The sequence below is a fragment of the Hyposmocoma kahamanoa genome, unplaced genomic scaffold, assembly GCF_003589595.1.
Source record: "Hyposmocoma kahamanoa isolate Upper Pololo Valley unplaced genomic scaffold, ASM358959v1 296, whole genome shotgun sequence".
Taxonomy (NCBI): Eukaryota; Metazoa; Arthropoda; class Insecta; order Lepidoptera; family Cosmopterigidae; genus Hyposmocoma; species Hyposmocoma kahamanoa.
The window spans coordinates 4,455,646-4,468,729 of NW_020653780.1; the positions used below are offsets into that span (position 1 = coordinate 4,455,646).

The 13,084-nt window shown below is 37.7% G+C and overlaps 1 protein-coding gene across 2 annotated transcripts in view; it reads right to left on the reverse strand.

The window, feature by feature from the left end:
* Positions 1–13,084, reverse strand: part of LOC113229251 (protein yellow-like) — a 41,896-nt gene that overhangs the window by 11,162 nt on the left and 17,650 nt on the right. For both annotated transcript variants that reach the window (XM_026462783.1, XM_026462782.1), the window contains exons 2-5: positions 12,782–13,011; positions 9,781–9,950; positions 8,304–8,468; positions 5,419–5,581 (exon numbers count right to left, since the gene is read on the reverse strand). In XM_026462783.1, coding sequence (XP_026318568.1) covers positions 5,419–5,581; positions 8,304–8,468; positions 9,781–9,950; positions 12,782–12,998 — 715 coding nt within the window. In that variant the 5' untranslated portion in view covers positions 12,999–13,011. The remainder of the gene's footprint in view (positions 1–5,418; positions 5,582–8,303; positions 8,469–9,780; positions 9,951–12,781; positions 13,012–13,084) is intronic.

The window sequence follows — 13,084 nt, forward strand, 5'->3', positions numbered from 1 at the left end:
CCTGAGCTCTGGAACTGTCTGGGGACGTGGCTCACGGTTCCATACTGCTCGTTTAAGAGCATCCCACGCGTGCTCTATTGGGTTTAAGTCGGGCGAGCCGGCAGGCCAGTCTAATCGTGTGATATTGTATTCTTGAAGAGCAGCATTGACTCGTTGAGCTCGATGTGCGGGCGCATTATCATCGACCAGTACAAATTGGTACCCATGGTTTACTCGGAATGGTCTGACGATATCATCAATAGCAACTGCTTTGTACATGTCTGCTGTCATGAAGCCCCGATACGGGATCAAAGGCGTTCTAGCTCCAATCATAATGCCACCCCAAAAGGACACCGATTTTCCGCCTTGCTGAACTGTTCCAGTGGCAGTGCTTTGTCTTTCACGGTCGCCTGGTCTTCTCCAGACACGGACACGTCGGTTATCTGGATGAGTGCTGATTCGGGATTCGTCAACGAAGAGACAGTTTTGCCAAATGTTTTCGTCCTCACCTTCTTCATTTTGCCGAAGTCTAGCCCACTGCAATCTTCGTTGTTGACGTTGCCGGGAATTGAGCGGAGCTCGCCAAGACCTCCGTGCTCGTAATCCAGCCTGGTGCAAGCAATTGCGAACGTTCTGCGTGCTAACTTCAAGCCCAGAGGCGGCCCTGACTTCTGCTTTTATTTTAGTGGCGTTGATTGTTGGATCACGGGCTGCCAGCAATCTAATATAGCGCTTTTGGGCAGCTGTCAAAACAGTTGGGCGACCGCTGCGGGGTCGGTCAGCTAAATTCCCCATTCCGTGATACCTCTGCAACGTAGCCACGACACAGGATTGGGATATAGCAAGTCTGCGTGCTATTACTCTCGTGGTGTATCCTTCTTCCCTCAAAGTTACTATTCTAGCTCGTAAAACCTCTGATAATCCTCTTGGCATTTTTTCAATCACAACTTTCCGCGAAAAATATCTTGAATCGCTTATAATTGACTAAATCAGATTTCTGAATGAGCGTAAGCTAGGACTGAAAGCCTTTTTATATGAAAAAACAATTGAACGGGGTCATTGTTTTATGTTCTAATTTATTTTTAAATAAAGAATCTAAAAAGAAGAAAAATCATAATATCTACAGTAACAAAAAAGATTTCAGTTTTTCGAAGTGATCGCAAACTTTTTTTGATGTGTGTATAGTGCTAAAACTGCTAAAATCCCTTGATCTCTCTAAATCTGGTGGTTCTGATCATATTCCTCCTGTATTCATAGTAAAGTGTGCTGACAGCCTTGTAGTTCCACTGTGTTTGCTTTACAAAAAATCTTTAAATGAAGGCATTGTTCCATCAATATGGCAATCTGCATTTATTACGTGTATATAAGAAGGGTGATAAATCACATATTGAAAATTATTGTCCGATCTCCAAGTTGTGTCTTTTTGCAAAAATATTGGAAAGGCTGGTATTCAGTGATGTTTATGCGGTGTTGAATTGTACATTTAATGAACACCAACACGGCTTTTTAAGAAATAGGTCCACCGTCCCTAACTTAGTCATCGCCAATGAATTCATAACAAGAGGCATGGAGGGCCGTGCACAAGTTGATGCAGTTTACACTGACTACACTAAATGTTTTGACCGCATACATCACAATGTGCTTCTGAACAAGTTGATGGTAGCAGGCATCCTTGGAGATTTATTGCGCTGGTTTGCGTCTTACGTAGCTAATAGGAGTCAGGCGGTTGTGTTGCGTGGCTTTATGTCAGGGTTCTACCCTTGGACCTTTATTATTCATTATCTTCATCAATGACATTGGATCTTGTTTTATTCACTCGAAAATCCTGCTCTTTGCTGATGCTAAAGCTTTGAAGGTGCTAAAAGTCATATGTGGGCAAACAGATGTTGACGGTCTTCAGGCAGACTTAAGCAGATTTGAAGCCTACTGTACCATAAATAGGCTTGAATTTAATGTGTCCAAATGTTTTTACATGACATTCACCCGTAAAACATCAACTATAGGCACTGGTTACAAATTACATGGCACCGACATATTGAGAGTCAGTGAAATGAGGGACTTGGGTGTACTCCATGACGACAAACTACTTTTTGACAAGCATATTAACTGTGTAATAAGTAACGCATCAAAGGCACTTAGATTCATTATTCGGACATCGGCGACGTTCAATAATATCAAATGCATTAAAATTCTTTATTGCTCTTTGGAAGTCACCTTGAGTACGCTTCACAGGTCTAGAATCCATGCTATGAGACCTATAAGTCTCGATTGGAGGCAATTCAACAGAGATTTTTACGGTATCTGGACTACAAAACTAAACAATTTTCATCAGGTTATGAGCATAGGTGTACTAGGTATCATTTTTTGCCGCTTCGTATCCGTCGAGACATTAGTGACGTGAGTTTTCTGATGTGATTGTCCAGAATTGTTGTCACACATAAACCTGCGCACAAACTTGTTGCATTACAGATGTCGACTACCTCTGCAAGTGCCGTTTGCGAGCACTAATTATAGGCAAAATACGTACACGGTGCGTGCTTTGACACCTTAGAATAATAACGCATAGAAACCTAGTCCGCACACGCTAAGTGAGGCAAATTGTAGGACGCCGTATAGGCCTACATAGCGAGCGGGCAGTCAGTGCTCAAGGTCAAGTTGTACCGCGAACAGCTCAAAGATTTTTGCTAAAAATGACGAAATGTGCGGTAATTGGGTTTAAAAATAGATCAGACAAACATAGAATAGACACTAACATCACATTCCACAAGGAAGTAACGCGTTTCAACTTGTATTTTTATGTAAATATTCACTAAAACAGAAAATTAATTTCGTTGCAACAAAATACGAAAATGTTGCAAAGTAACGGGTTTTTTCTCCCCATTTCGCTATTCTGTTTCAAACGTAATTTTTGAGAATAGGCAATATCGCGACGTTTGCAAAACTTCTACAATTGTACACCGCCGCAACAACATTGTCGGGAATTTACGTTAGCTATTTCTACGAAATATATTTAGTATTGCCTTCATTAGTTCATGTGAAAAATCATTATTCTTGTTCATCATACACTCATTTTAAAAAATTGTCTTGGCCAGACTCAAAAGTTCGTAACTAAAATTATTTCAGGGAACTAACACTGACTAAAGTCATCGTCAGTTCTCCAAAATCGTGTATAAATAACTTTCAGGTTCAGGTTCTTTATTGTTATCGTGTACTTTTCATGTAAACATACCCACAGATAATATCAGGCTATTTATATGTATATTCAAATTCGATAGTCGCACTTAAACTCGCATGTAGGTTTTTCAAAAATGTATTTTTGGTAAACCATAAGGAAATGGCATGTATATCTGAAGACAAGATAGCGGGCTAGACTTCTAATTCTTCTTCTTCTAATTCTTCGCCATCTTGGATTTAGAAATATGTGCCAAATTCGGAATGAGCAGTCCCAAATACCTTGAAAACGACAACCAACTTGCTATTATTCGAAAAATCGTGCCCGCCATCTTGGATTTAGAAATTAGTGCCATATTCTTAATAAGCACCCCCAAATACCTCGAAAACGACACCCAACTTGCTATTATTTGAAAAGTCATGTCCGCCATCTTGAATTTAGAAATAAGTGCTATATTCCTAATGAGCACCCCCAAATACATCGAAAATGATACCCATATTGCATTTATTTCAAAAGTCGTGTCCGCCATCTAGGATTTAGAAATAAATGCCATATTCTTGATGAGCACCTCGAATACCTCGAAAACGATTCTCATTTTGCGTGTCCGCCATCTTGGATTTACAAATGAGAAAAGTCGTGTCCGCCTTCGTGTATTCAGATATAAATGCCATTTCCATAAGGATTACCAAAAATAAATTTTTGAAAATTCCTGTCACTTGATGTTGTCGATCAACAGTAACAATCGACAAAATCGAGCATATCTGTAGGCACCTGATCGAGATTGTCGATCGACAAAATCGAGCAAATCTGTAGGCACCTTTAACTTAATGATGAGTTAAGCAAGATACAATTTCCCCACTTTTGAGGGAAATGTTATTCCATGGCATCATTATTTGTATATTTGTGTGCGTGCCGACGAGCGTAAATACAAGTTGCTTACGCCTACATGAATTTGATTTTTGCCTCACTTGTGACAGTTCGTTTGATATGAAACTATCATTCTATGCGTTATTATTCTAAGTTTGAGACTTTATAACAATGCGACAGTAAATCATACTGAGTTTGATTTGTTTTGTTCACAGACACAGTCAGGCGTGAAATGAACAAACGTCACTTTGACACATCACGTGATTGGCGATGAATACACACTGGTTTGTTCGTTTAATTCTTAGACTTTTTTTTTCTTACCGTCCTCTAATGTTTAATTGTATATCATTCGCTCTGGGACTTTTGGAGGGAAAACTGTCGTTTTTAGTTTTACTTTCAATTATTTTGTAAAATCTAGTTTAAAGTGGAATAGGATAGTGCTGTTGTGCCTTAATCGAAGATTAAAACGCGAAATTATACGAATCTCGAACTAAAATATCCGTATCTGCCCGTTCTAAGGAATCCCGAGCCAATCCAAACACGCCGCTTCAAATTGCCTATCACCTTTGTGGCGACCATATTTACAGAAACATAATTAAACGAAGACATGGCTCAAAATACTTAATAATGTACCAAGACTTGGCTGTATGGTGTAAAACCTGTGCCTTTTCCTTTATGGAAAGAAGAAAAAAAATAAATTAATTGTATATTAATCATAGATACTTATCTATGATATTAATAGTAAGCTTTATTTTATTTTTTAAATTTATTGACTGCGTTCTTTGTATTCTCCTATAATCTCTTTTTGGCTTGCTAAGCACTTTATATTGTTTCATGTTGGTGGAAATTCGTAAATGGCATGGCATTACTCATTTAAGTATACTATAATTATATTATTTGTCCGTGAATTTTCCTAAAATGTATAAATAAAATTATACTTTCTATTCCGTAGTCATGGTCTTATTACGAGACTACATTCCATTTCGTTGCTTACCTTGCGAGAAGTGGTTAAAGAGACGATAAATTAAAGAAGAATTTAAGAGAAGGTAAATTTTGACGACCTCTGTGGTCACGAGTTGGATCCCGGCTGGGTCAGTGTAGAAAATCTTTTATATAAAAATATATATTTGTTTATTTATTTTGTCTCTACATACAAGGTAAATTATATAAACGCTTCCTGACTTAGTTAGTTTTAACATTAAACCTTATTTGCGAGGGACTGGTGCCTAAAGTAGGTAGGTATAAAGATGCCTGTATTACAGGTCATCAGGTCCCCTTTTCGCGAAGAGTAATACAATTAAGTTAAACTCAATTTTTCTATTTTCTATTATTATCTCGGGCCTGGGTGTTGTATAGTTCACAACAAACTATTGCGAGCCAATGATGTTGTGGAATCTTACCGTCAACGGTGAAGTTCCCTCGTGAGGGGAACGGATAGAAGAGGCGATGAGTTAGGCGCCAAGAGCGATTTCTCGCCACGTCGACCACTACCAGCGCGTAGGTAGATACGTCTGCTACGTACACATATGTATCACCGCAATCGCCTGGTCTTACATCCACCACCTGAATTAATTGTAATTAACACTGTCATTAGAAAGAGTAGAAAAACTTATGGCAACAAATTAATGTGCAATGGTTATAGAAGTAGACAAACAAGAAGCTTATTCTTCCTGATGTACCAATAAGAAAAAGAAAAGTGCATCAAAAAACGGTTTACTTAGTTGTTTCTAAGGACCAATAACTCAAGATGACTGTTAATCGCAATGCAAGACAGCACAGTCGACAATTTAGTAGTATGTCCTCCAATTTATCAAAGCTATTCGTAGGTTTAGTAATAAAAAACAAATTAACTAGATGGCGTTTATTGCACACATTTTTATAGATAATGCCGTATCATTTTATTTTATTTATGATTAGCTCCGTCTATCTACCCACAGAACAATAAATACAGTGTTAGTGTATAGAAGTGGTTAGTTAGCGTCTGACGCGTGCCAACATTTAGGGTCGTATTCTAGAACTCTACTCAATGCTCAAGTCAGGATTTGAGTATGGTTTAAAGCACTAGAATTCATACTCAAGTCCCTGCCATTAGGGTCGTATTTCCAGTGATTGTGTTGCCAGTGCAATCCTTACTTGACCATTGAATAGAGTTCTAGAATACGACCCTAAGTCTCTTTAGACCTACTGGAGCTTAGTCCGCCAATTTCGCTTTGTAGGGTATGGTTGTGTCATTCTTGTGCGCAAATTCATTAAAATCGTAGATAAATGCCTTATTGTGCTGCTTTGGAGTGCAAAAATGACAGCCGCACCAAAAATATTACCCGTAGTAGTATTTCATATCATCGGTAAGTCTTATTTTAATCAAGAAGAATGGCGACAACTACCCAAATAACGAATAATATATTTTTGTATATTTTTTGGGTGCCAACGAGTGCCTTTGAGTGCCGGCGAGTGCCTTTGAGTGCTTTTCAGTGCCTTTGAGTGTTTTTGAATGCCAGCGAGTGTCTTTGAGTGCCAGCGAGTGCCTTTGAGTGCCAGTGATTGTTTTTGGGTGCCTTTGAGTGCCAGCTAGTGCCTTTGAGTACTAGCGAGTGCCTTTGAGTACTAGCCAGCGCTTTTAAGTGCCTTTGAGTGCCAACGAGTGCCTCTGAAAGCCGGCGAGTGCCTTTGAGCCCTATTGAGAGGCTTTGGGTGCTTTTGAGTGCCCGCGAGTGCCTTGGAGTACCAGCGAGTGCTTTTGGGTGCATTTGAGTGTCTTTGTGTGCCCGGGAGTGCCCGCAAGTGCCTTTGAGTGCTTTTGAGTGCAATCGCGTGCCTTTGGGTGCCTTTGAGTGCCCGCGAGTGCCTTTGAGTGCCAGCGAGTACCTTTGAGTGCCAGCGAGTACCAGCGGAGTGCCTTTGAGTACTAGCGAATGCCTTTGAGTGCCAGCCAGTGTCTTTCCGTCTTTCTGTCACTCAAAGTCTCTCGCGGGCATTCAAAGGCATTTGAGGGCACTCAAAGGCACTCGCTAGCACTCAAAGGCACTCACAGGCACTCGCGGGCGTTCAAAGGCACTCGCTGGATATATATGTCTACCTATATGTATATAGCATACGTATTGGTTTAGTAGGTGTTAGTTTCGCCCACGGGAACTAGATGGCGCTATTTTAATGAAAACCACAAGATGGCTATCTATGTATACTGTAATGCTCGTCTACGAACTGATGCGAAATGCGGACCTCATCTACGGCGCGGAGTTGAGGACATAATTCTCCTAAACGGCTCTCTCCGTCTCTTTCGCACTCATTTAAATTAGTCGGCTAAGTGATTTTGAATTGAATTTCCTTTGTGTTAGAATTAATTATCGTTTAAGTATTTCCAATGAAGTCTGTACAGTTTTTTAAAATAAAATATTGATCAACCAAAAACCGTTATATTCTATATACGAAGCTGAACAACTGTACAATAATGGACCAACTTAGTAATTTGAAACAAAATCCATATACAATGTTATACAGCTGTTTAATATCGTGTGTAGAGTTTTTTTTAACAAAGTATTAAAAAATAATAAAGTTCACGCGAAAATACAGGGATTTACGGTACTTAAACGTACTCGTATTTATCACTGCGTATAGGTCAATGCTGCGTAAAAAAAGATATAACAAGCAATATATTATACGTACATGCTACTAAATTGTATCAATGTTTACAATTAAAATTAAAAATATACTTTGTTTCACTATATAAATAATAAACCACGATTAGAAATATTTGTCCACGTTTTCGGATAAATATCGAGTAAAAATGGATAAATATGGATATTTATCCATATTTATCTTTCTACTGAGCATTTATCCCAATGATATTTATCCATTACCCATCTCTACACGGGATGTCGCCATCCTTCTTTCATTTTCTGTTTATTGAAACTAACTTAATGCTGTAACTACAACCTAACCTTTAAACGCCATTGGTTACCAGAAATAAATTACTGATTGTAATCGTCGCATGCAAAAATAATCCAAGTTATAAGGCGTCAAGTTTGTTGATAGGACCAATAGGAAATTTGTATGTGTCTAACGGTGTGTGGAATCAAAAGGATCTTGCTTAGCGTTTATGCCAAATAGGGAATGGAGTGTATGAAAACCTCCCCGCACGATGTATTTTTTCCTATCCTGTACCTCTAGCACACCTTGGGCAAGAATCAGAGAGTATCTTACGTGCATTAACAAATTATTACATCACCATGGCAAGCATTATTGCATATGCCATCGACACCTTAAGAAGAAGACAATGCTAACTTACTAAAGTAATAAACCCTGAACGTTCATTATAAACAGACTGGTTGAACCGGTATCGGTAGACGAGCTTGTCATTGTCGAGGTCGAAAGCCAACAACTGTGGAGAACAGTGTTGCGTGCCGCCGCCATTACCTGTGTCCATCACCCAAAGTCGGTTGCATTCGTCTATCTGAAATTGTGTACATTTGAATTTTAATTATTGATTACCATGGATATATTCGTTTTATTTTTCGTGAAATTACCCCACTAGTTTGTTATAATTATTAATACAAAGATCGCCTATAATACGTTAAATTCAGTCATTCATAAACTGATTTTTAATTTTGCAACTTAAATTCGTAATATTGATAAGGTTTTAATTATAAATTTTTGATTGTATTTTAATTTTGATTTAATAATTTTATAGTACCTATTAAATTTTGTTTTTGTAATTTCAATTTACTGCTCATAATTTTTATTTCTAAGTCAATGTCATAATTATTTAATTTTACAAATTTTAGTGACGTGGTCAATTCTAACACTAGTTTTTAAGTATCTTTACTAACAAATATTATGGATTGAGAATGTCTAAAAGAAATAAATAATTATTATAATTATTAATATAAAGATCGAACACTCAGAAAAATTCCTTCGATCCGGTGGGATTCGAACCGACGTCTTCTTGCATACCGTGCCAGTCGCTATACCAAATAAGCCACGGAACGAACCAACGGACCTCACGAATTTTTCTATGTGCTTGCGTCGTGTCTTTGTACTTGGTCTGTCTACGACTTTTTAGTCGTAGCGACATCTATGAGAAATCTATTGCAGATTTATCACCCAGTTAGTACCTTTACAGCTACCAGTCCTGGCGAGAGATGTCGCTATTCACTGTATTAATTAAATTTTTATTTAATTGATATTCAATTATTTTTTGTGAAATTACTCCACTAGTTTGTTATAATTATTAATACAAAGATAAAACCGAAGTGTTTGGTCGAATATACGATTGCATAAACTTTTTATAGAACATTCTGCCAATAATCGACTTCGTTAAAATCCCGATTCGTCACATCACTAATAGTAATAATCTCAGTACAGAGTACTAAAAAAACTGACTTCAAAAGTTCGTGGAATTCTATCTGTTTGCCAAGTTTTATTGAATTCGGTTACCGAAAAGTATGCGAAACCGGATTCATCCCCTAGTTCGCCACTATACGGAACTTAACACAAGAGATAACAAAAATTAGTATATTGAAAGAGAAAAACGCCTTCAATTGGAGCATGGCAAAATCAACCATTAAAATAATTGCTCCCTATAAAATTTAGGCGCTATTTATAAAAAAATAAATCTTCATGCGAAAATATTCACCCTTAGAGGTGGAATATTTTCTTCAAAATTAAATGGGACCACTACTTAGATACCCTCTTTCCAACAAAAAAAGAATAATCAAAATCGGTTTTTAGCATTATTTGTGTTTCACATGTTCGACGTTACTTACCGCAGTCCTAAATACTGACGTTAGTCCTTCGCAGTTCTGACCTTGATTTTCGTGCCAGGAGTAGTCAGGGTATCCAGAGATTTTGCCGTTCTCGTCCACTGTGCCCAGAGTCACGGGACGACCTTCGCCGAAGCGAGGTGTCGTTACGAAAATTCGTGGTGATAGAGTGTCTAAAATTGGATAAAGTGTTTGAACTGGTTGTTCTTGAATAATAATAATAATAATAATAAATAAATAACGCACACACTCAACATAGCCCCGCACTAGGGAAACCCTGTGTCGCGGGTGCCATGGACACACACATAGACAACCACAAATTACACCCAAACTCACGAGAGAAATAAATGTAAGCCATACAAACATTTCTCCCCCCGGGAATCGAACCTGGGACCTCTGCGTGGCAGTCCGGCATGGTAACCGTTTGGCCACGGAGGCAGGTAAGTTAAGTTGAAGTCGTTCACAAAGTCACAAATTCATTGAAGGGGCAATGAATACGCTTCTACTATAGATTTCGGTTGTTATTCAAAATTTTCCATTTAATTTTTAATTTAATTTCCGGTTGTTATTCCTGAGCGTCTCTCGAACGATTTAAATGCTACATCGCGCCACTAAAATAGTCCATACACAAACACACTAACGCAGGGTAATAATATGGCGTCACCGTCTATGTGGAAAAGGCACGGAACTAAAACCGAGCGTAGAATGTAACATTTTCGTAACGAAAATGATCTACACACGAGCACTTTATTCTTATTGAATTTCCGCAGCGCAGCGATCTCTGTGAAACTGTAGGTTTATTTACTTTGATGACTTATTATAAAGTTAAATTATTTATGAAGTAAACTGTACAATTAGGAAACTGAAATCAGCAAATTTCGTACTGGTTCTCAATATTACCTATGCTGTAACCGTTGTTTTGACAAACGTAATATTTCGGCACTTCTTAAGTTGTCGACTACACTCCTTTTTATGGGTGGGGACAGAGATAATGTCAACAATTACAGGCCTATATCGGTACCTATTGCCAGTGATATCTAAAATTCTGGAAAAATTACTAAATAAAAGATTACTAAACTATTTAATAAAAACGATATATTGCCTGTAAACCAACTAGGTTTTCGACATGGAACATTTCGGATTACGGAGGATACAGTAATATCCTTGAGTTCTCTAGTTACAGAACAGTTTGACAAACGTAAGAAACATTTGTCAGTATTTTCGGACTTAAGAAAACGTTACACACCGTCTCTCTCCCCATACTAGTACACAAATTAGAAAAGATAGGTAGGTATAAGCAGTACTTCGCTTTGTACATATCACTGATTACTTGACAAATGGGAAGCAAACAGTGAAACTAGATAACTATATCAGTGGGTACGAAGTGATTTTATATTGCGTGCCCCAAGGTAGCGTTCTTGGTCATATAAATGACCTATGTAATATGCAGATCAAGAAAGCTAATATCTTCTCTTATGCTGCTGATACGGGCATTGTATTCACTGATAATTTTTGGGATGGTCTGAAGTCTAGTACGGAACGGGGACCGGAGCATGTAAACAGATGGTTAAGTAACAATTCTTTTACGTCAACTACTAATAACACAAACGACATCTGTTTTAGTACAAATAATGACACTTAGCCCAAAAACAATTCTTACGTAAATATTCACAATTGCAAAACCATAGGTAACACTCGTAACTGCACATTTTATCATAAAAATTGCACAATCAAAGTATTTGGGTGTTTTTGTGGACCAGCGACTCTATTGGTATCCACACCTGTCATGTCAGATCAAACATGTCATTAAAAGAATAAGAAAACTTAATTGGATTTATAAAATACTAAGCTATGTAGTGCCAGGATCAGTTACTGGTCTGCAAGATTCGACTAGGAATTTAAGGAAATATACGTGAGTTTGGTTCAATCAGTATTGATTGATGTATTCCTGTATCACCCCATACAGGAATTCATCAATCAATACTGATTGAACCGCTAAAACTCGTTTTCTTGAGTTGGACCGTGCGCAATGCAATTTGATCAAAATAATGTATTAAAAAAAAGAATATTTTTTCACTAGCAGCTTGTATGAACTATAACTCTACATCACTCAATCTGTACTCACACAACATAAGTCTCTTAAATATGATCTAAATATTCCGAAGAGGAAAAGGAAAGACACTGTGGTACAAGTATCTAAAGTAAATACAACATTTGTAAACAGATAATTCAACAAGCGATCGGCCTGTACAATTCGATTCATAAGGAATTAGAAACATACGTCAAAACTTATTGAGACTGCAAGAAATTTATCTCAAAATGGTAACAGTCCAAATCGTACAAGGAAACGAAGATCTAATGAAATACTTGGTTTAAAAACACTAATCTCTTTGTTTATGACAACACGCATGGACGTCTGAACGCCCGCCCGCTCGCACGCACGTACGCACACATGCACGCACGCACGAACGCACACACACACGTACGCGCGTACGCACGCAAGCACCGTTTAAGATTCAAATTAAATTTTAAATTGTAATCTAACTTTCAAGTTAGGAATTGTTCATTTTGAAATTGTTTGCAAATGCAAAAAATTTAATTGCAAGACACCGAAATTGCAAGTTACAATGTTGAATGTGTATTTATCGCTATGGAAGAGCGGTGCCTCTTGGTATAGGCTTGATAAGCTTAATAGGAGGTTACCATCCACTGTTAGTGTAAAGTAAATTGTATTACCGAAATAAAGATTTATTGTTCCTATTTTAAGTAAAACTCTGGCAAATAGCAAGAGCACATTGTCCGATTTGTTTATCTTTCAAGTGACGCGTTCTGAGTTGACAAGTAATGTATTTGCATGGACATGGTCTTTTAATAATATTTATACATGGTTTTAGGGTCTTCAATAGCTTAATTTAAATAAAATAATGTTTTTCTTGGCTGTGTATATGCTTCAATTAAATAAAGTTACTCAATAAATAAATGAGCCCACTTGTTTGTGACTCACCCTTTCTATACTGAACATCTACGTCAATAGGCACTGACTTCCCCGGCACATAATGCCGTTTGGTCAAAGCAATCTGCTTAGTTTCTTCATCAGGGAAGACGAATTCCAACTCAGCCCATTGATTAACTATCCTTAGGTTGCTTTCGGCGCGAAGTTCTGGCCAGAAGCACGCCAGGTAGTAGAATAAGAAAAAAAATCTCTGGAATCCGTAAGACATCTCTGCCTCGAACCTGTTGAGGAAAAAACAAATTTTGCTATCAATCCTGTTTATAAACAATTATTACAATTTGTTTTTACTTTTAT